At 43.2% G+C, this 23,506-nt stretch overlaps 1 protein-coding gene across 2 annotated transcripts in view; it reads right to left on the bottom strand.

Annotated features, from left to right (window-relative positions):
* The window catches only part of LOC137444413 (calcium-activated potassium channel subunit beta-2), a 169,100-nt gene extending 146,000 nt beyond the window's left edge, over nt 1-23,100 (bottom strand). Inside the window, exon 1 of one of the 2 annotated variants that reach the window (XM_068145053.1) lies at nt 22,969-23,100. In XM_068145053.1, the coding sequence (XP_068001154.1) occupies nt 22,969-23,006 (38 nt within the window). In that variant the 5' untranslated portion in view covers nt 23,007-23,100. The remainder of the gene's footprint in view (nt 1-22,968) is intronic. The other variant, XM_068145050.1, reaches the window with a different exon arrangement.
* Between the last annotated feature and the right edge of the window lie 406 nt (nt 23,101-23,506).

Genomic DNA, 23,506 nt, shown 5'->3' with positions numbered 1-23,506 from the left:
TCATTATCTGATCTATCCCCATCATTACTCCAGATACATGCAATGGTATTATCACTGTTGCCTCGTTTCATTACAATTCCCATTTGCTTAGTGCTTTATTTCTAAGAATTCCTTTATTAGAAAACATGCTGAAGCATAATCAGCCCCTATGTTATGTAAGCTTGAATCTCAGGCACTTGACAGAAAATTTCTGTGACTCAGAGGTGGCACAGTGTCAGTTTTAGGCCAGCGTTAGTAGGTTGGGACAATGAAAACAACATTGGATCCCAAACAGCCTGTGAGAGCCTAAAATATCTGTAGTGGATACCTGAGTCTACTACATGTCCACAGAGGAGGGTTCTCCCAGTGCTAAATACAACCTCTGTCCTCAGAAAATGAGGGGTTTGTCAAACTAATATGTCTCACTTATAGAATTAATGCCTGATGTGTACTTGATATTTTCTCCCTACTTCTCCTGAACTGAACCTGTGTGTTGTGTGAGGCTACAGAGCTAGTTGTAGAGAGGAGAAAGGAGGAGAGAAAGTGAGAGGAGAGGAGAAAGAATGAAAAAAAAAAGGCAGGAAGCAGCTACCTCTGACTAAGATGAACATAGATGTCATGCTGTCATGGTGGCAACTGTTAGATTTTTACACTGAAAAGGATTTTAAGGATCAACTATATAGAAAGTGAAGCCAAGATGAGAATGCAGAGAGAAAAGGAGCCAGAAAGACAGCTGTGACATGTCTGACATGAGAGGTATCTTGATTAAGGAATCACCCTGTCCACACTGGCCAGAGAGAGCATACTCAGAGCCTAGGACAACTTGTTGAATACCCTGAGAAAGCATTGAAAACACTGACCTGAATCCATTTTTAGCAGTGACTGTTGTAACTGGGAGTATTTTCCAGATACAGTGAAACTGCATTCAGCTATGAGCAGGTTCTGCTTTGATGGACTCTCCTGATATCACTTGTCAGCCATCAGTGTGAGGTGGTTGGATGGCAACAACACTTGGAGGAAGAGAGCCTTGCCTTGCTCAACAGCCATTACCTCTGATAGTATGAAGTAGCTTTGGCCACAGGTAACACAGAGTTACAGGAGGTCTTGCAAGAATATCTGCCATAATAAAGGCAGATATTTATCTCTGTTTTAAGGAACCTTACAGTGAGCCTGAGTTAGCAATCCCAAACGTTGCACTTCATCCATGTTAAAGGTTGGAAGGCAAAAGCCCTCGTTTCTCAGCTTGTAAGGTGTCACTAATAAATCAACCTATGGTGAAAATACCAGAAACAGTGTTTCTTGGCATAAATGTTACAATGAAGAAAGCATATTTCATCCAGCAAGTAATTATCACACCCACTGTTTGTTAAGATACGATTCAGTGAAAAGATAAATAATTGTGTTTCTGCCATTGCAAAATCAATCCTCAACCTTTAGCCAAAATTTGCTGAGGCATTGTCTGTCACAGAAAATGGACTCTGAGCTCTAACACAAAACCTAATTACAGGAGGTACTGCAAGGCAGGGCAAGAGCTGATGCCTGTAATGCTGAAGAAGAAAGAGTTTGGTACCCATTCTTCTCCCCCCCCAAAAATCCCCACCAGACATCAGCGGCACTGCCTTAGATGCACAATATGCACGTAGACACATACATACTTCAGTATTGAAAAGCATATTCTGCCTTCTCTCCTCTTCACCCCAAACACAAATGCCTGCAGCAATATCAACAATTACCATAACAATTAGAAATTTATAATTCCCAGGGCAAGGAAGTTGTGGTGCATCATGTGCACACAGTGAGAAGTAGGAAGATTTGGCTATTAGGTAAGAAGTCAAAAGTGATTCTGCACAACATATTCTTTTGGAAGCCTGTCCATGTATTTACCAGGACCTGCCTTGTGTCTGGACAGTGATGGCAGCTGGGTCAGTCGCTGCAGCAATGCCCATCTAGGGACAGCAGGATATTGTGGGGGTCCTATGTCTCTTCAGGCATTAAGACTTCTGGCATAAGGGCTGGATTCTCCAGATGCCTTTCCCTGCTTAGCACTTGGGAAGCTGCAGTCTGCTGACAGTTTTGCCTGGAGGCTGTGTGTTCACACAAATGGGAAGTTTGCCATAGGCTATATGAAACAGCATAGGAGTGCAAAGGCAGGGTAACAGCATGGCTCTGAAATAGGCTTGGGGGAAAAATGCTTGTGAAATACACTTTTGTATGGGAACTACTCAAAACTGAAGGTTCAGACTGCTGTGGCAGTAGTGTGCGGGTGGTGGAACTGTCAGCACCTGTGTTCAGCACAGTACAAGCTCCCAAAGTGTCCCAAGCATGGACTACAGTCTGCCTCAAGAGTGATCACAGATTTCTGCTCTCAGTGTTTAGCTTTTGTCTCACAACTGCATAAGTGACATGGAACAAGCTGTAACACACACACACACCCTAGAGAGTAATGAGAAATAGGGGATAGTGGTTCTCTATTAGGTTCAGGGAATCTGTCTACATCTTTGTCAGGTAGGTAGTAGAGGCTGTGGTATAGGCTGTAAAGTGCCTCTGCTCCCTGCTGTTTCTCAAGCACTGTTTCTCATTTGAGATGCATTTTGACATTGCAGAGTGGTGTAGGATCTGTTCCTTTGTCGGTTTGTCTCCCTGCAGTGCCATTGTCTACATCTGCCCAGGACCTCTATCCTCAGTTCATTCTTACTGAATTGCCTGGAGAAATGTCTGTGTGGCTCCTGTCAGGGACTGTTTTCTCTGCGATGAAGTGGTGACAAATAAATGTACCAAGGTTAACAAGGTTTTACTGCCCTGAGGTATATGAGTCCTATATCTTTTAGGATCACCTGTGCTTGACTATGCTGGAGAAGAGTACCTTCCAATTGTTCCCATCACTGCATCCTACCATTGCTCTCTGCCACCCAACTGGTTTTCAGTGCATGTCTGGGACCTTCTCATTCTGTGAGCAGCATCACTTAATCCTCACACACCAGTGTGCAAGAGTCGCCACAGATCATGTATAAGCATTAAATGCATTTGTTGAGAGGAGGATTCCCTGATGGAAAAATTAAAGAACCCTCATCTAAGGGTTGTGCCTGGACATGCTCCATCCCTTCACTAAGCTGGAATTAATATTTCAGAGGAAACTCTCCTGTGGGCACTGTCAGAGAGGCCCCATGAAGTAGCTGAACCAGTGTAAACTTACACAATCTTTTTGCTTCTTTCTCTCTGCAGTATACATAGTAATGAACCCTTTATATAAGCATACCTGTGTTACCAGGGGTGCTACAGGAACTTTACTCATTCTCATCACCCATGGGCAGGCAGATCTCTTATTTACTATTTCAGTGCTGGCAGCATATTTGTGAGATGGTGTAAAGGGTTCTTCTAGCCTCAAAGATTTCAGGCTATATCCTGCACAGCATGGGATACACAAAAGATGACACTGTTAATGCAGCATCTCTCCACTGGTGGTGAGAAAAAATTACCTTCCTGGGTTGTCTCAGCTGGCATGGGATCAGCTGGGTAATGAAGACCTTAAATTTGCATTTCTTGGGAATTCAGGAAAGGAGAAAAGTTTTACCTTAATGCAAGGTGAAAATCGTGGTATGGCTGTGAAGAGGAAAACTGTGAGTTTGCCCTCAGGAAACAAGGGAATATTTGTCACTCATTTAGGAAACAGCAGGACTCACAGATTTGCTAAATGTCTGAATAAAGCTTTTAGAGGAGAAGCAACTAATAAGCTTTCTGGTACACGTTCCTACTTTCCATCACTGGTTAGCACATTGTGCTAAGCTTACGGTGATCGTGACACACTTTGTGTTAGTGATCAATATCTAATTAGGCAAAATGTTAATTTGTTAATGCCTGAAGCTTTAATCCTCACCTTCAAGCATCGGCCCCATGTGTTTACGGTTCTCTGTGACAAATCACTTGTGTTCTTGACCTAACAGGGTTAACTCCTATCACGACAATGCTATTTAGCTCCGTTGAACCTCTTCTTTTTTCTTGGTGTGAAAAGCTAAACCACAGCTGCTGTTTAGCCAGAATGTGATGCAGAACGTGCTGCTCAGGCTTATCCCCTCTGCTGCAATCCCTGCAGGAAATATAGATGGATAGCCTTGCCTTGTCTTCTTGTTTACACAAGAATGAACAAGATGCTTTAACAAAAATCACTTTCTGGTGATCTAGAAGTGCTGCAGTTAGCTGCTGCAGCATGGGGAAGTTCCCTTTCCCTTTGCTCCTGCCAGGGATTCTATTGCTGGTAGCATAGCAGCACCTAGAGGCCCTGGGCCGGAGATGGCATCTTGGTGACAAGCTGGGAGGGACAGTCCCGGCCCCGAGAAGCCTGCATCTGGAAGCATGGGGTGCTAGAGAAAGCCGTTGGAGAGTTCTCAGGGAGCGCCCCCAAAACGCTGGGGCTAAGGGAGAGATCGCCTTTTCCTTAGTATGACAGAGGATTTGGGGATGGAACCAGAATGGACCCTGCATCTCAGGACTGCTCCTCCCTTTCATGTTCAGGTTCACTGGCTCTGTGAGACCTAGCAGACCTACCAGAGCTGCTTGGCTGTGGAGGAATCCTTCTGATCATTTGCTTTCCTAGGAGGTGGGGAAGGAAAAAGGTCAGCCAATTTGTACTTGAAGGTATTGTTAAACCATGGGCTCCCTGCTGGCCATGCCTGCACACACAACCTCCCCATACCACTCCCCCTGCCTGCAAGCTGCCCTCACTGCTCAGTGGAGGTTAGCTGGATGCTTCTTCCAGCTGTTTTTCTAGCCATATTTTTCTTTATGTCTGATATCCTCCTCTGATGAAACTACCACTTTGTTCAAATTGTCACTTCTCTTGACTTCAGCAGTTATACAAGTTAAGAAACATATTTGTCCTCTGCAGCCTTTTGTCATTGCTATGGATCTGATCTGGCTTTGGTATTTAAGCATTCATGGGAAAATAGGGATGCTAGAAATAGTGCAGTAATTTAGTGTAATGCTATATGTAGAGGTAACAACACTTCCTCCAATTAGTCTTAATTTCCTTATTAATATAGCCATGAAGATCAGCCTGTCTTTGGTGTCAGCCTTGGTTTTCACTCAGGGTTTAGGAGGGGAAACTCTGAGCAAAGGGGTAGAAAGAGGGGAGGATGAGGAGATCTAAGGACAGTCAGGTCAGTCTAGCCCTTCACAAGGGGCTGGGATACATGACAGGTTTAAGTTTGTAGTTAGTTTCTGGTCAAGGAAGGAGCTCTCAAACATTTAACAAGGGGTTGACATGGTTGTATGCCACCTGCTTTCCAAATAGAGCTGTGCTACTTCTCTGCTGGAGGAAATGAGACAGGGAAGAGTAGAAGTGAGAAACTCAGTCCATTTACTGGAGAAGTACATGAATCCATGGAGACTTTGCCTTGCCTCTACTTGTCACTGACTGGGACGGGGTGGATGCATCCTTCAATCCTGTGGCCTGAGCCATTTCCAAGTTGCACAATTGTGGCAGTGAGAGCTATGGAAAAATCTGAGCTGATTGAAGGGTTCTGCATAGGACAGATGGGTAATACATCTGTAAACTGGCACAAGTTAGAGCAGGCCAGCTTTCTATGTGCAGAAACATTTTTCCAACCCTTTGTCCTGATCTTATTTTAAGCTAGGCCTAATCCTAGCATAAACATAACAACACTAAGGACAGAAATGTACCCTAAGACAGGACCTTGGTTTTATGCTGTGTCATGCTGGCTTTCTGATTCACCCAAGGTTTTCCCTCTGTGGCTCACGGCCAATGTCACTAATGCTGTTACACTGGTGTCTAGGAGGTGTAGATTACTTCCATATTCCCCTTGCACAGGACCTCTGACAAATGTATCAATACATATTAGAAGAGAGTCCTGGAATAAAGTGGGCAAACAGGTGGTAGAGACCTAACCAGAGAGAAAAGAGCATGGAAGTAATTTTCACAAGTGAGACAAGTCCCTCACTGCTTTTTGTGTAACCATTCGCTTTCTTTCACCCTGTTTTCCTTTCCTTCCCTTCATTTCCCATTACCTTTGGGTGTATATGGCTATGCTTTGTACAAAAGCTTTTATGCAACACAGGTGTTGTGGAAACAGTATTTTCACCAGTCCCTGCCACCATCAAGCTAGCAAGGTAATTCATCAAGCTCTCCCTGTGCCTGGCAAGCTGAAAGGTCATGCCTTTAGATGTCAGTGCTCATAATGGTGATTGTGTTTTCACTTGCTGGTTCATAATGTGCTGGTTACAAACCCCAAATAAGCAGGGAACATTTCTCACCCCCATTCAGCAGCCATTGCTGAATCATTAGCCAGTCTCCCTGGGCCCTTTTGGCACCTTCTCACCACGTCCACAAAGGGCTTTTGGCCACAGAGGTCCCTAGGGCAGGCTGAAGGTGGTAGAGCCGTATCATTGAGGTGTGATTTCTCAGGGAGAAAGTACAATTCACCTCGCTCTGGTGTGATGAGCAGCAACATAATGCAGACCCTCAAACTCCTTATTCCTTAAAACATGATATTCCAGCAGGAAGTGGCATGTGGAGCCAAGCAGGATAGCAGGAGTCCTATGGTAATGGAAGCATGTCAGCAAACAAATCTGTTGTTAGTACTCATGAATAAGACTGTGTGTGTGCAATGTTTTGGAAAGAACATGAATGTACAGCTAGGCTTGAGATGGTCACTTGCTTTTCTACTTGAGCAGCACAATTCAGAGCTCTCACTCTTGCTCTTGAGAGCAGCATAATGCAGTGAAGTATTTATCTCTGCTGCAAAAGTTCAAAAGGATAAAGTTAGTAGAATGAATCTTTGATTTCAACTCCCTGATTAGCTCCTCTTTCTTAAATAATCCTGACCTCTGTGACTGGTTGTCTCTTCCTGGGAGATGAGAGGTGGCTCAGTTGTCTTCATGTTCAGCTAGTTCCCCAAAGCACATTCTGCATTAACCAAAAGTTTCTTTACCACTGTACTTATAGTGGCAGCACCTACCTGGTATCAAGTGAGCTTCTTTGCTACTGCAGCTATTAACTAACTGGGACAAACTCCCTCCTGTAATCTAAAATATTGGCTTAGAGGGAGGATGAAGAGAGCTGCTGGAAGATATTCTCAGAGGAAGCATAAGTGTTCTGTGCAGCCCTAGGCACTGGTCTACAGAAAGGCCAGGTCTGTGAGTAACTTTACTGATGCTAATCAATCAATATGAGTGTGTATGAGATCAAGACCTATGAACATCGCTAGAGGCAACTAGCCAGCTGGTGTGTGTCACTGTAACTCCACAGAATTTGATTTGTACCAGTTGGTCAGCTGCTGACCATAAGGCTGGAAAGGTATGTGAGCCATAGGGTGTGAGCTGCTAAAAAGCAGGGGCTCTGTAGCACTCTGCTCACCAGATGCTTCATGGAGTCCACTAATTGCTTAAAGAGCAGTTGAGCTGTTTGAGCATTTCCTCAGGAAACACCAAGAGGAGCAAAGTGTTTGGAGTGGAGCTCCACATGCACATCAGGGCAGCTGTGGAGGAGCAGCTGGTGAGCAGCAGGTGGGCAAGGCAGCGGGAGGCAGCGGAATGGGCTCTGCCTGCACACATCACTTGACATTAATTATACCTTTTGGAATTCTGCATGCTTCTTCAAAACTTCTGTGGGAGATCAGGCGTGGCACTATAACATTTTGAGCTGTGGTAGAGATACTTGTCTGGAAACTGTGCTAACAGGAAAATGCACAAAGCATGTCAATTTGTTTTCCAGTCTCCAGGCAATCTTGTTTGATGTTTTTTAGTAGGAATTAGGTCTCATGGTGCTCTCTTTACCTTCAGAGAAAGGGGCACAAATAAGAGCTGTTTTTGCTCAATGTCATGAACAGCTATTGAAGTCAGTGAAGTCAGGATTGGCTTTGAGAGCCATTTCTCTTATTGCATTAATTCTGGTGTGTAAAATCTCATCAAATATAAGAAAACAGACATTAACTGAGTATTTCAAAGCCTCTCCTAACTGCATTTATTCCTTCTGGTCCATTGTTGATAAACTGAATCCATACTAGAACCATACATGTACTAATTCACTTCAAAAGTGACAGTAACTTCAAATTCAGAAATAACAATGATTTAGCCTCCAGAGAGGGAAAAGCTGAATTTCTCATTCTAAAGGTGAGGTGGAGGTTTGAAGCCCAAACCTTGCCTAAGGTCTCTCCTGTTACCTGTGTAAGAGCCAAGAACAGAAGTTAATTCTCCTGTACTGCAGACCAACCCTGACACCACAGGGCTATTCTGTTGCTCCTGCAAGCCCTTACTTTATGGATATGATAGACTGGTAGAAGTGTTTAGCACTGAATGTTTCTACAGTTCATTACAGCTTCCTTTGGCATTAGAAACATTGCTCTCACATGAAAGATGAGGGAACTAGGATACAGTGAGTTGTCCAAGCTTGTGGGACTGTGAAAATCAGAGTCCTACAGCTCTGGGCTGTAGCCACAGCTCAGTCCTATGAACCACATTGTCTGTCACTGCTTACTACTGCTACTGAATCAAATAACAGCTTAGAGGAAGAAGAAAATTAAGCAGTCCTGACAAGGGAGACTTCGCCTTTCAGTGAGATTTGAAAATTGAGACAGAGAGTTGATTAGGTTCATATCACCGCATGCTCTAGAAACGCTAAACAACCAGCTCTCCCCAGCCACACCGGTGAGAATCCTAACCAGAAGGAATTGCTTCTCCTGAAATGTAGAAACCTGTTAATACTGCAGTGCTGCTTGGAGAGGGTTATTTTATCATGGGAGGAAAGAAACAAACCTTTCTTTCTCTGACACTCCAAGTCTTGGGGAAACCCACCTGCAACACCAGGGTACTTAAATTTTCCATGACTGTTTTGCAAAGAAGATAGTGTCAGAGAAGCACATGGAGACATAGTGGAAGAAAGAAAGCTTGTAGGCAACAACTCTATTAATATCAGTACAATGAACACATCTATATTGTGAGGCACATCTGTGTTGTGATGGGATGAATTGCATGACGGGTAACGTTTGAGTATGCTGAGCCCCAGAGTGTCATCACTCCTGTCCCTGGCACATGTCGTACCTTGGCTGTGGTTCAGATGTGCTGGGTTGAGGAGAGACCAGGAGGCAAAGCAAGTGGCCTGTGCTGCCTCTTCAGGTCCTGTAGCTGAATGATGCTGAGGCAGATCAACTGCACTCAGGATTTCCCCTTCCAGAAAACTCTAGGCAATGTCAGATGAAAGTAGGGGGGAGTGATGTTGACAGTAGGCTGAGAACGGCAACGAGCAGTAGAGGCATGGTAAGAGGGAGATGAGGGTGTACAAACACCCACACAGTAAACTTGCAAGACACAAAACAGAGAAGGAGGATTATGGTTGCTGAAACTTTCTGGAATGTAATGCCAGGATGCTCCCTTGCCAGCTACATTATTAATGCTTTGTTTTGTGAAATCTAGTTCCATCTGACTGATGTACTGCATCAAACAAGGCACATCACAAATTGGTGTGTCAGCTTGGTGAACTGAAGAGGAATAACAATAAAATCCTAATTTCTGAAAACTGTCTTTAACAGAATAATTAAACCCTACATAGACAAGCTGCCTCTCTAAGTCATTGCTTACAACCACGTTACAGAATCACAGAATGTTAGAGGTTGGAAGGGACCTCTGGAGATCATTTAGTCCAACCTCCCTGCTAAACTCTTTTCACCTAGACCTGGTTGTGTAGGATTGTATCCAGGCAGGTCTTGAAAGTCTCGAGAGAAAGAGACTCTACAGCCTCTATGGACAGCCTGTTGCAGCACTCCATCACCCTCCAAGTCAGTTTTTCCTTAATTTTAGGTGTAACTTCCTGTGTCCTAGTTTGTGCCCTTTGCCCCTTGTCCTATCACTGGACATCACTGAAAAGAGGCCAACCCCATCCTCTTGACACCCATCCATTTATAAGGACTGGTAAGATCTCCTTTCAGTCTTCTTTTCTCCAGACTAAACAACCCCAGGTCTCAGAATGAGAGGTGCATTAGTCCCCTCGTCAGCTTTATGAACCTCTGTTCCCTGTAGCTCCCTGTCCCTCTTGAGCTAGGGAGCCCAGAACTGGATGCAGTACTTCAGATGTGGCCTCACTAGGGCAGAATAAATGGGGAGGAGGACCCCCCTCAACCTGCAGCATACTCTTGTATTACCAAAACACAGGGGTATGTTGCTGAGACAAGGTGGTCAGATACTGGATGAAGTGCAGAAGCTAATTTCATTCCCTATTCTACTGAAGTCCTGAGAACAATAATAGGCAGCAGTGGCAGCTGCAGCTCTGTACTCGCATGTGTGACCACCTGTCAGCTCTTCCTGACTTCATGGGGAGCTGGAGTGCAGGAAGATTACCTCACACTGAGTACTCCACAGCTCATGTTAGGCAGTACAGTCTGCAGCTCTGCTCCCCCCTACACTGAGCTGTCACTCAGTAACAGCCTAGGCAGCAATAAGCAAGCTGAATAGAGCTGGACTGCTAGTGGAGATTTGCCTGCACCCTTCCAAACTGGAAGTGCATATTTTGTTGGAATGGACTGGATCAGGGACTATTTACAAACATCACAGCTTCCAAGGTTTCTGGAAACCTTTCAAGAAGTTTCTTTGATTGCAGAAGTGTCTCTTTCAAAGCACTCAGCCTTTCTGGTGCCCAGCTTTACCTTTAGTGCTGTTGTAATCCTGTTTTCTTCATGATGATTAATCTGCAGAGAGCAGGAAGTCTTGCTCTGCCTGCTATCAGAGACGCTTGTGCTGACCAGACTCTGGGAGCCCTGATAATGGTTTTACTTGAGGGATCTTGGATGTCCAAGAGGGACATAGCATGTGGAGTTGGAGGCAGCCAGGGTACCAAAAGCTTTCAGAAAAATGAGCAGTGTTTCTGGTTGACTGGGCCCAGTGGTAAATTTACAGGACTCTTGTGCTTCCCCAAAAAGGAGCAACAGAGAAGCAAGGCTGAGCGGGAAAGGATCAGCACTGATTAAGCTGACTGTTCTGCTCATGTCTCTGCGGACACAGCCACTTTCCTTTTCTTTGCCAGCAGCAACTTAAATAATAAGATGCAGAGGGAGAAGGAGGGCTAGTCACAGTGCTGTTGGCAGTATTTAGACAAGAAACTGGTGGTATGATGGGTGGCCATGATGCAAAGATACATAGTGATCAGTGCTCTGGAAACACAGGCAGATTAAGCAGGAATGTGCCTGACTAGTCTGAAGGTGACTCTACCAAGAGACAGTTGTTAGATACTAATTACTTTTTCTCCCCCACAAACAGCATTCCTACTGAATGCAGCTGTGGGTACAACAGTTCCTTCAAATATGTTGGCAGATGCTACTTGCTCACTTTGGCCTAGATCTGCATACTGTGCTGCTCACAGGGCTCTAGAATTCACAGACAGTGAAGAGCTTCTTTGGTCCTGGTCAGAGCATGATAAGCCAAGTTGTACTTCAAGCCTTGGGAGAGCTGAGTGATCCAGTTGTCCTGTCTCCGTGCCATTGGTTATGCCTCTATTGTTCCCACTGTACAGGCTGGCTGAATGGCACTCTTGTCACATCAAGGTTTGATGATAAACTCAATTTTCAAACTCTACAGGAGTCTTTTACCAAGTTTTACCTTTTTTTCTGGCAATCAAAGATGATCTGTATAGCTTGTCTAAACTTCATGACCTAGCAGAGGGCAGTGACTAGCTGGTCTGGGACATACTTGAAAACTGTTGTGAGATGGGATAGTTTTTGTCATGAATAAATAGGGATAATCCCTGGAAATGTGAACCATGGTGACCATGCCTTGCACCTGTATCAGGCCTGATGACTGAAAAGAAATCTGTTTCATCCACTGTTTTAGCCCTAAACCCTCATTTAAAGAAGGAGGAGGGGGATGTAGAAATAGTGTCTAGAGTGGCTGCCCTACTGCATACATTAGAATCAGCACATGGGTCTGTATGCAAGGACCTCATAAGTGTTTTTAACTGCAGTTAAAGACAGTGTCCAACAAATCTTTTATTTTGCAGATTTACATTAGACTGCTGGTCTTGGATTTGGGCTTCATTCCATCCATTTTCATGAAGAGATTCAGAGTAAGTGAAGCATATTTCCAGTTTTATAAGCTTGATGTGCATTGTATATAGTTAGCTGTGATGGGCAGCTTTGAGAAGAATCATTCATACAAATACCCAGGCACCATTATTTGGATTCATATCTCCCTGGTCACTGTGAAGAGTGACCTTTCAAAAGACCAAGACAAGCTATCTCGAAGGAGGTTTCTGCTTGGAAATGAGTATGAAGTTTCTAGTGTTAATTGTGTAGCAGTTAAATTGCATTTTATTAACATCTCCAACACTAGGCTTCACATACAGAACATTATGGATATCCATCTAGTGTTTCCAATTAGCCAGGGGCACTGTCTTTTCTGTCTGCTTCATCCAAGGACAAAAATAATTTGTTAGGATAGTAAATTGCCTTCCACTCTTGCAAATTAGCATTAGAGCATCACTATTGAAATAATCTGTTCTATCTGGATTATGGCAATGAAGTTGCAATAAACGTTTTCTGAACTAATGTTTAGAGAAGATGGGTGAGAGAGATACACACATGAGGGGCATTACTAAATAGATTTCAGTATTTGTTTTTCTGAAACAGGTTGGGTTTTTTTCCCCCTGAAAGTGTAATGTACATCTGTCTTGCGAGGAATTTCCTTAGAGTGTTTAAACAAAGAGTGAATTGTTAAGAATAAAGTGAAAATGTAAGAAGAAATACACTGCCACGGGAAGCTCAAAAAATGAGGCCTTTGGGGTTTCAGAGAGTTACTGTTAATCCCCTCTGGCCCTGAGGGCATTCCTGTGTGACCATCAGCATAACCCATGAGCAGCTGTCTGGCAGTTTGCCACATCTCTAGGTTTGATGGACTTTGCTCAGGAGATGGCTGAACCTCCAGCTGTTCAGACTGGCAGTTTGTTTTCCTTGACAAACACAGTCAGATGTTTATCTTGACCTATCTGAATCCACAGAAGTAGATTATAAATTGTTTCAAATGTTTCTTTCAACACTTTTTCCTTACCAGAACTGGGAAACACAAACAGCCGTTAAAACCTGAAAGCCTGTCCTGCCTGAGCACTGCTTTCTCATTAGATTAGGATCAGTGGCTGTACTGGGGAACTGTTAAGATTGCTGTGGGCAGGGGTCTTACACAATGCAAGCATGTGTTTTGCTGGCTTGGTGGTTAGACTGCAAAGTTCACGCAAGCCCCAGCACAGCACAAGTCAGTCCCTAGCTGGTTCTGCGGGGCAGTAGTCAGTTGCGTGGTACAAACATATACTTCAAACAAGTAAAATGAGGCAAGGGGTGACTCAGAAATATACTCCATGAAGCAAAGTGAATTCTTCAAAGTGAGCAGGAGCATGATGACAGAGCTGAGGGTGTGGTGGAGGAGTATCACCATGGGCTGGGACCAGTGCCAAGGGCTTCTGGGAAGGCAATGCGCTTCTGTGTGCATGTCTGAGCCATCAGTGCCTGGAACCTCATCAGCCCGGGCAATCTCTAAATCAAGACATTGAAACAGTTCAATAATAACTGAAAAAATATGAGCACTGATTTTGAAAATGTTGCATGAGTATGACAGAAGAGCAGCTATGTGATGGGGGACAGAGAACTGTACAAACACTTGTTTAGCTTTGTTCAGCATTGGGTAAAAGATGAGAGAAAAAAAGGATCTTCTAATTGCACCACGATTCTTAAGAGTGTAAGATATGCTCAGAGGCCATGATACATTTCAGATCCTCCCTTCCCATCCCATGCAGCAGCATACAGATACAGGAATGGTTAGTAAGACAATATCTGATGCCTGCATGCAAAATGTTGGAATTAGGATAATAGAATCATAGAATCAGTCAGGGTTTTAAGGGACCACAAGGATCATCTAGTTCCAACCCCCCTGCCATGGGCAGGGACACCTCACAGTGGTGATGTTCTCTATCCCTGGCAGGCAGGGATGGAGAACAGATATTTCCAGAGCTACTGCCAACCCCCTTACATGGACATGATTTGACTGCTGCACATAATTGAGAGGGACCCATGACTCAACGCACGCATCTGAACTGAATTGCATTCACAGGCATCGATTCATTATGACTCCCAAGTATTTTAAAGAGATGCCAGGGGTTGATTTTGAAAAAAACACCACCAACAAACCAATCCCTCCAAAATAATGGGAGTAGCTCCACATACTTCCTAGCAGTGAAAGGACTAAAATGCAGGTATTTTCTGACCCAGATAAATCTGAAATTTCCCTTGTGTACAATTGAGACTGTAAATTTGGAGAAAGACTGCTGCAGGGAGATGAAATTCCTCTTGCCAGATGAAGACCTGGCTCTTCTTGCTCAAATACACACCTGTTTTCAAGATTATTTGCTTTGTGATAGACAGCTCTAAATGCAGGGCTTTCAGTCTCTTAACAAGACTCCTGAACATACTAAATGCATGTGAAATAGACAAGATTCAGGAAAATAGAAACCTGCTGTATGTCTGTCCAAAAGAAATATAGTGCATCTGAAAAAATGAGTACTGAACTGGGATGCCTAATGCACTCATAGCAAGAACAGAGTCATGTCAGAGTACCTGGAATGGATACACCATGCCTGCACTTGCAGAACTAGGCCTGGAACCATGGCAAATCTGTCCTCAAAATGTTTGGCTATTCAGTCAGAGCACTGGAAAATATTAGACATTTTGGATTTCCAGTTATTCAGCTGACCGACATGTGCATTTGAGGCTAGGTATTGCAGCACAAGGTTCAGTTTGCTAAGTTGGGTAAAACCAGGAGCTGTAGAGTGATGGATGATGTTGATGTCCTCCTGAGCCACCTGGTTTGAAGCTGTGCTGTAGAATAGAATAAATATACAGTATAGAATAAACTAAACCAGGTTGGAAGAGACCTTCAAGATCATCATGTCCAACCCATTAACCAATCCAACCCACCTAAACAACTAACCCATGGCACCAAGCACCCCATCAAGTCTCCTCCTGTAGTTACAAGTCTCCTCCTGTAGTTACATGCCAGGATGGAGTGAAATGTTACAGTTAGCCCTCTGTATCAGAGTTGACATCATTGTTGTTTGTCTTCTGTGTTATTCACAGAGCAGGGTACTGAAAGGCTAGTTTAGTAGGATGCAATTTACCCAGATGTTTAAACTTTGCTTTGAATTTCCATCTGATTCAGATTTTGTGAAACAAAATCAAGTTGCAGAAGAAAATACTTAAAAAACCTCCAAGGACCAAACCATCAGTCTGGGTTCATCTGAAATTTTGTCTCCCAAGTCTGAAAGCTGGCAGCCAAGCTGAAATCAGTGGGTGGTAGTGCTCCAGCTTAAAGCAAATCTTTGAGGAGGTGCACAGGCTGCTGCCTGAATCTCCCTGCAACAGAGCAGGGAAAGTAAGGCCCTAAGTGTTTGTCAAGGGTACAGGGAAAACAACCAGGGTTGGACGAACTAAATGTCTACTTCATCTCTTTTAATCTTTCTGTTGAGGGACAACTTTTGAAAGGTCAGTGGGACCTGCTGCTGTGACTGATTTCAACCAGCACAGGTGAGAGCAGAATTGGTGGGTTTACCTCTCCATCATGGCAAAGCCTTTGCTCCTCTTCCCAGTGCTATCAGTAACACACATACAAGTATTGAATCATGGCCTCCACATCTGACACTGGTGAGCTCAGCTCAGCAGACAGCAAAGAGATAGGGGCATGATATAGTCAGGAATTCAGGGTTAAATGCATTACCCTGGGTCATGCTTGAACATGCCAAACTCATCCTTTCATAAGAGATCAAAGTTCTCAGGGATCAGCTGGAGGGTAAGGTCAGAAATTGACATTTTTTCCCCCTACTTGTTAGAACTCCTGCCTCCAAACACACAGATGAAGTCTTTCACCTTACTTAGAAGTTAATATTGTGATAGCAACACCAATACAGTGGAGGAATATATGTCACTCAAATGGTATCACAGACTAATGTAGGCAGCTGAGTATTTTCTAAGGAGCTGTGAAGCGATTGGTGTTTGCATGCACAACCTTTTATTTGCTGCGAAAGACGTCAGCTTTCCAGCAGCCTGAAAACACAACGACCAGCTGTGCACGTAGCTGTCCCCCCGAGCTTGGATGGCTGCTCATAAAATGAAAGCAAACACTCCAAACTGGCCTAACCTCAGTCATTCTGCATGGCTTCAGTTATTTGTTGACCAATACAGGGCCAGCTGTCTAAGTAGTGAAACAGAAGCATTAAATCAGAGAAATAATAGAAAATAGAGACTGAGAGGCTCCTTATAGGTCACCTGCTGCCCTGTGTCAGCTTCAGCTTTTACCTGCATCACTTCTTGGTTTGTCTAATCAGTTTTCCATAGTCATCAGTGGTGGAGATTCCAGAATTACCCACCAGGAGGTAAAAAGTAAAACCTGATCTTCATGAAAAACACAACTGTTCAGCTACTAGCTTCTCTCTGTGATGTTCATCTGATGTGCAACACATTTCCTGTGTGGTTTACTGATGCTTCCAGGAAACACACTCTTCATTTGGGGACGTGCAAATCTCAGCACTGGAAAATGGGAGATGGCAGGCTAGTTTTTCCCATGTAAGGTTATCACTAATGTGCATAGATGAGTTTTGGCTAGATGGGATTTTTAGTCTAATGTACTTATATGGCTGCCTTTAAGACCTTAATTGTAACAAATATGATTAGCCTACAGTTCAGAGGCTGCACTGTGACAGAGATGGGAACATTTGCTTCCAACCTATACAGGCCACATCCTTGCTGTTCCCCACTGTCTGCCTGATTTAATTAACATACAGGGCTGTTCAGTCTGTACAGTGGTGGAGCAGGGCCATAATCCTTTATACATCTCATCTGCACTCTTTTTGACAGTGCTCAGCCTCTCCCATCATACACAGTTCCAGAGTGTTCAGAAAAGTTACTCTGTTGCTTTCATGCTTCTTTCACTGGTTCACTACTTCTCAGGCACATACTGAGATGTCTTTGTGTATTAGTGATTTCATTGAGACTACTCAGCTTGCTCTTTGCCTACTCAAGGCATAAGGTGAAATGGTCTGAAATCTGTGTTTTGTGCATCCTACTTGTTTTTTCCTTCTAATTTTCACCTTGAACATACTTTTTATGGAGGGAATCCACATGCTTCCTAAATGTGTCCCCCACCCCGACTTAGTGCTGCCTTCATTAGGAGGAGATTGCCAGGTGTTCCTAGGCAAGCCTCTTCCATACTTCAGGTCCAGGTACTGTTCCCCAGTACCTCTTGGAAATAGCATCAAATTGCTTCTTGCAACTTAGCAACCTACTAGTGCTATCAAGATGGCATCCTTGCAGTGTTCCATCCAGTCAGCATCAGAGTAGTAGAAACATGTTAATACACTGTCAGCTCATTATGGATTTATTTTTAATATCAAATGTCCACATCTTAATCCCAGTCACTCCTAAACACTCTTGCAGGGACTGCAAATGGGTGGGAATTAAGAATGTTTGTAACTGGATGAGATAAAACAGTGGAAGAGGTTTTCACACAAGAGGCAGTTCAGAACTAATCCCGGGCTCTGCTGCATGGCAGTGTCTCTGAATGCCCTCTTATTTACTCATGAGAAGCAACTGACTTTGATATTACCATCTATGCAGTTTCTCAATTGTACTACTTACAAATATGTTTTAAACATTTCCCCAAAATCTGCACATTTCACAGGAAGATGGGGGACAAACTGGCAAGGGAAAGGAGCAATTGTAAACTGGTTAATAGGCCTGACTGTCATTTTTATTTAGCCTGTATGTGTAAGGCTGGTTTAAAATAGCTTTAAGGAAAATGAAAATCAGTCTGAGGAATTAGCACAATGCTTGTATTCCTTTCTGAAGTCCATGGAATATAAATCAGAGAATATTAAAAGTCCTAAAAATAAATTTGGATCTGCTTAACACTGGCAAAATCCATGATTCCAGTAATTAGAAAGTAACAGTGCAAAACTTATTTATCCACATCAGGTACCGCAGGTTTTACTATCAATTCCTGACTTGCTAGAAGCAATCTGCAAGTTAGACTTTCTCCGTAGCCTCATATTCCAGGGTTTTCCTAGCCTGAAGCTTCTTAATTTGCAAGAGAGAGCCTGATGTTGACCATAGAAAACAACTTCTTCCCCAGCAGATCAAAACTCCCTGTGTTCAGCAGAGCAGACAGAAATATACTATTTTCTTCCTAACCCAGAACTCCTGGAGTTTCACCTTTTGGTCTCACTTAAGAAGCATTACAATTAGAGAAGGATGAAAGTGAAAAGATTTAAGGCTCCCAGGAGCTGTGCTGAAGTATGGGTGCTTGTTGTTTCCTTGAGTTTTGCTGGTTTGTTTCTTTGGTTGTTTTTTGTTTGGTTGGTTTGTTTTGGCTTGGGGTTTTTTATTTGTTTGATTGGTTGTTTTTTCTGCCTTGTTTGAACCTTATCCAAAGTGCCTGAATGTGGGGAAATTAGAGACAATGCCAAATTGCTGGCCTACCATTTGTTATCTTTTCATAGAATCATAGAATCAACAAGGTTAGAAAAGACCTCAAGGATCATCAAGTCCAACCTGTCACCCAACACCTCATGACTGCTAGACCATGACAACAAGTGCCACGTCCAATCCCCTCTTGAACACCTCCAGGGATGGTGACTCCACCACCTCCCTGGGCAGCCCATTCCAATGTCTAGCAACTCTCTCTGTGAAGAACTTCCTCCTCACCTCGAGCCTAAACTTCCCCTGGTGCAGCTTGAGACTGTGTCCTCTTGTTCCGGTGCTGGCTGCCTAGAAGAAGAAGCCCTCCTGGCTACAACCACCCTTTAGGTAGTTCCTCCCTATGACTTATTCTGTTTGGTAACTACACTTGCTTGAGTAGATGTGGTTGAGTGCAGCTTTTGGGTATTTTAAATCCCTTTCAGAATAAGGCCCCAAAGAGAGAGTCGAGGAAGCAGAAATTAAGAGGAGAAATGGAGCTAAATTTCTGCTCTCACACTCAGAACCTTTACAGCTGCTTTGGGTGTCTGCTCATGAACATAATACCTCTGCCAGCATTCCTCAATTAATCACCAGAAGCTTTGGATCTGCAAGGAGCACTGGTGGTTTTCCCCACTTTTTTTAAGCATCACAGTGTAATTGGATTACTGTTGGTTTCCACATGGCTTCATACCATCCAGAAGAAAAGTGGCAGGAAAAAAAATAATCATTTTAGGTAAAAGTAGAAATTTCATTAAGAAACAACTGAAACACTTCCTTTGTTAAGCATAATTAGCAGTTCAAAGAGACTTGCCTTTCAGAATCTCTGCTTTGATTCCTGTCAGATGAGGAGGCAGTGAGATATGACACGGCATTCATCAGCTACCTCTCAACATAAAAAGATGTGGTGATTTTTCTCTAATTGAGGGGATGGGAAAGCAAACTTTTTCATTCTCTCTTTTTTTTTAGGGGGGATGTGCATTTTTTTTTTAAATGAGCTTAAGAAATTATTTTAAAAGCTGTCAAACATCCGGAAGTGGTTAGTAGAAAACTGGATGAAACAGTTTTTGCTCATTCCTAATATTTTTCTTTTAAAAATAGTTTGCTTTCTGACATTTCACATCAGGGAATGTTTTTGTCCCTTTTTTTTTTTGTTTTTCCTTCCTATTTTAAAAATACATTTCCTGTTCACATTTGCCTGCTGACTTCATTACGCCATGCTAACAGCTTTCTTTTCGGACCAGTCGGCTCTTCTGCAGTGTATTCCAATTTTGAGGTTTCATAGTATCATAGTATCAGTCAGGGTTGGAAGGGACCACAAGGATCATCTAGTTCCAAGCCCTCTGCCATGGGCAGGGACACCTCACGCTAGATCAGGCTGGCCAGAGCCTCATCCAGCCTGCTCTTAAACACCTCCAGAGATGGGGACTCAACCACCTCCCTGGACAACCCATTCCAGGGCTTCACCACTCTCATGGTGAAGAACTTCTTCCTCACATCCAGCCTGAATCTCCCCACCTCCAGCTTCATTCCATTCCCTCTAGTCCTATCTCTACCTGATATTCTGAGAAGTCCTTCCCCAGCCTTCCTGTAGGCCCCCTTCAGATACTGGAAGGCCACAATTAGGTCACCTCAGAGCCTTTTTTTCTCCAGACTGAACAGCCCCAACTCTTTCAGTCTGTTCTCATAGGAGAGGTGCTCCAGTCCTCTGATCATCCTTGTGGACCTTCTCTGGACATGTTCCAGCACGTCCATATCCCTCTTGTAGTAGGGGCTCCAGAACTGGAGGCAGTACTCCAGGTGGGGTCTCACCAGAGCTGAGTAGAGGGGGAGAATCACCTCCCTTGACCTGCTGGCCATACTTCTCTTGATGCAGCCCAGGATCTGATTGCCCTTCTGGGCTGCAAGTCCACACTGGGAGCTCATGTTGAGCTTCTCGTCTCGTTTCGAAGTAGTTTTATTCCATTTTTGATCTTCCTGTGACTATTGAGTATTATGATTTTTTTTTTTTTGTTTGTTCTCCTATTTGGCTTCTCCACTGTTTCTTATTCTCTATTCTCTGCTGACTTCCAGCACATTATTGTTTCACAGGTGGATATTGGTTTGTGTATTATAGTTCTTAGCTTCTAGATTCAACAACCACCAGGATTCTGCCTTTTAGAAATCCAGCTAGGAAAACTTAGTAGCAGAGGGACTTGTGAGTATGAACTGTTCACAGCAGAAGTCCAAGGTCTGTGTTATAACTGTGAGCTCAGGAGAGAAGGGGGGACTGCCCTGCTTCACCTCGAGTGTCTCAGCATGGCTTTGAGTACAGCATCTTATTTCTAATAGTCCAAACCTGCCCCTTCAGATTTTGCACAGGCTGTGGGCACTGTTTCAAACTGCAAAACGAGAAACTGAAGAAACAGTAGACATGCACACTAGTTTAAGTGAGTTTAAAATCAGGCTGTGAGAATAATTATACATATATGTAGGATAATTATGACCCTACACACCTTTTTCTTTGTCTGTATCAGTGGCTCAAAGTCATTAACATAACCCAGGCCTGTTTTGGTTTGTTCTTGACACAGGACTTCCTCTCTTTTCCTTTTTAACCAGTCAGATAGTTTGGCAGTGTGACTGCCTCTGTTTCTGTCTCAGTACAGTCTATGAAAAGCAAATATCTGCAGCAAGAAGCATACTGGAGGCTGTGGTGGAAGAGGAAAGATGACTTTTGGAAAGCAAATGCTCAAAGGAGCCATAGCTGCTGCTTTGCACAGGGTGACTCAGCTCTCTGGGCATGGATTTGCCAACATAAATGCAGTTTAACTCAGTGTTTCCATGAAACCAATGACCTGACAGCTATACTTTGAGGCCTGGTACTGTCATGTAAAAAATTCCATCAACTTCAATGAACTTTTTGCTATGGAAAGGGATGAATAAAGCCAGAACATTTGATTCATTATCTGTGCTGTGCTGCTGTGTAAGAGCAAGACACTTAAAAACACTGTATGAACACTCAGTCAGCTTCAAGGAGCTTTGGGTATACACAGGAGAGAAGGCCAGGTAGGGGGAGAGTGGGAGAAGGCAGAGGTAATGTGACCAACAGAAAGATAACTTATACATCTTCAATTCAAGGTTGCCTCTCTCTAACACCCTTGCATAGTTAATGTCCTCTTGTAAGTTCCATATCATTCCTGCAACTCTGTTGTCTGCTACTTTGCAAGGTGAGGGAGAATAGTGTTTGGTCTATGCCAATGGAAGGAGAAACAAATCTACAAAGTTTGTTGATTGCACAGAACATCTTTGAAAAACATTTATTCCATTTCACATATAAACTCACTTTGTGGCCTCTGACCAGCAATTGTTTGCTAACAATATTTTCCTAGGAAACTCCTAAATAGACACAAGATAGAATGATCAGTAAATGACGAAGATTTCATTTTTGGGCAGTTGAGTCTGGAAACCTGTCTCTAAAAACCATGATAATGCAGCTGGAGATGAAAAACATACCACAAGTGTGCATGAAAAACTAATGTGACTTAAGGTTTGATATTAGACATATTCATTGAATAGTGCAACTAAAACCAAACCAAAACAAAACTCCATCTCAGTGAATGTCAAGATTCTCAAAAGATAATTCAGAAAACAGAAAGAAGAGGTGTCAAGAATACCTGGTCTTTTATTGGCTGCTCTTGATGCATATGTGTAGTCTTGTCTGGATGTGCACACCTTCCTTCTTTAAACTGAAATATTCACCACTTTTGTGCAACACAATAATTGACTATTTTCATCCACCTCACTGCCAGATATCACACCCCATGAGTAAAAGATCTGCATGTCATCACAGCCTGTGCTCAGTGGTTTTCCTTTAAAGGTGCCATTTTCCATTTATCTCAAAGTCCAGCTTAGCTCTGAGTATCTCTTTTATGCCACTACCTCCAAATTATATCAATGTTATAGGATTATGAGGCAGGATCACTTACCCTGTCAACTCTGGCTTCACATGGATACTTCCAGCAGAGCAGGTGCTATAGTTTATTAGTTACAGAGATTCAATGTGAATCCAGATACTGCCCTCTGCAACCTGCTTTTATAACAGGATTCAATACAGCTGAGCAAACACAACCTCTGTAATATATATGAAATGCAGGAAGATAATAGGAGCGGGATAAACTCTCTGATTAGGTATAGTGTGGACAGTGAAGAAGAAGTACAGAGATGCTTTGCAAGATGAGGAAAAAGGAGAAGGGAAAACATGTTTCAGGTCTTCTCTGAAGGCCTAGGGAGCCCTGCTTAAAGGATTTCTGCTCTAACCAACTCTGTAGTCCCTACCAAAGGCCTGAATGCAATCACAACTTCATTATATTTCCAATGCTGGACATGAGCTAAATTCTCAACATTGCAGTCAAATAAAGGAAAAGGAGGAGAACAAATCCAATGCACTAATTGCTAGTAACACCCAAATAATAAACTGACAGCAATTCCCCAGCCCAAACAGCTTAATCTATTTGTTTCTACTTACCTCCATTTGTCTCTTGGATATGTAAAGCAAAGGCTCATTTTGTCCTGCAGATTCGGTGCTGCTGCTCTGTATTATCTTGCCTGATCATAAAAAGGCTCCTGACCAAAAGGAACAGGAAAGCAATACGTAAAACAAACACAGAAACCCAAGAGGAAAGCTACACCCTAAAGACCAGCACTAATAGCAACTGTGAGTCGGGGAAAGAGAGAACACTCCCAGTTACTAACTTTTTCCATTGATACATCTGTTACAAAACAATTTTGCTGCAAACTCCTCTTCTTTCTTGCAAGCAATGCTTTGCTGTATCTGTAGACCTCAGATAAACTACATGATGAATGTGGGGGTTGCTTTGTTTGTTTTTTTTAGACCAAGCAAGCAAATTAATGAAATATAAACTAGAAGCTGCTCAGCTGACTGCTTTCAAAGTGTAGTGCTAGGCAGTAATTATCACAAGGTGCATTTGTCCCTACTTCAGATTATTACTATTATTTTAATTCAAAACTCTTCAATGGAAGCAGAGTCATATTTGAAATAACCA

Source organism: Melanerpes formicivorus, unplaced genomic scaffold, assembly GCF_026170545.1.
Source record: "Melanerpes formicivorus ecotype bairdi unplaced genomic scaffold, bMelFor1.0.p_v2 SCAF_12, whole genome shotgun sequence".
Classification (NCBI taxonomy): domain Eukaryota; kingdom Metazoa; phylum Chordata; class Aves; order Piciformes; family Picidae; genus Melanerpes; species Melanerpes formicivorus.
This window is presented reverse-complemented; position numbering and strand designations above follow the sequence as displayed.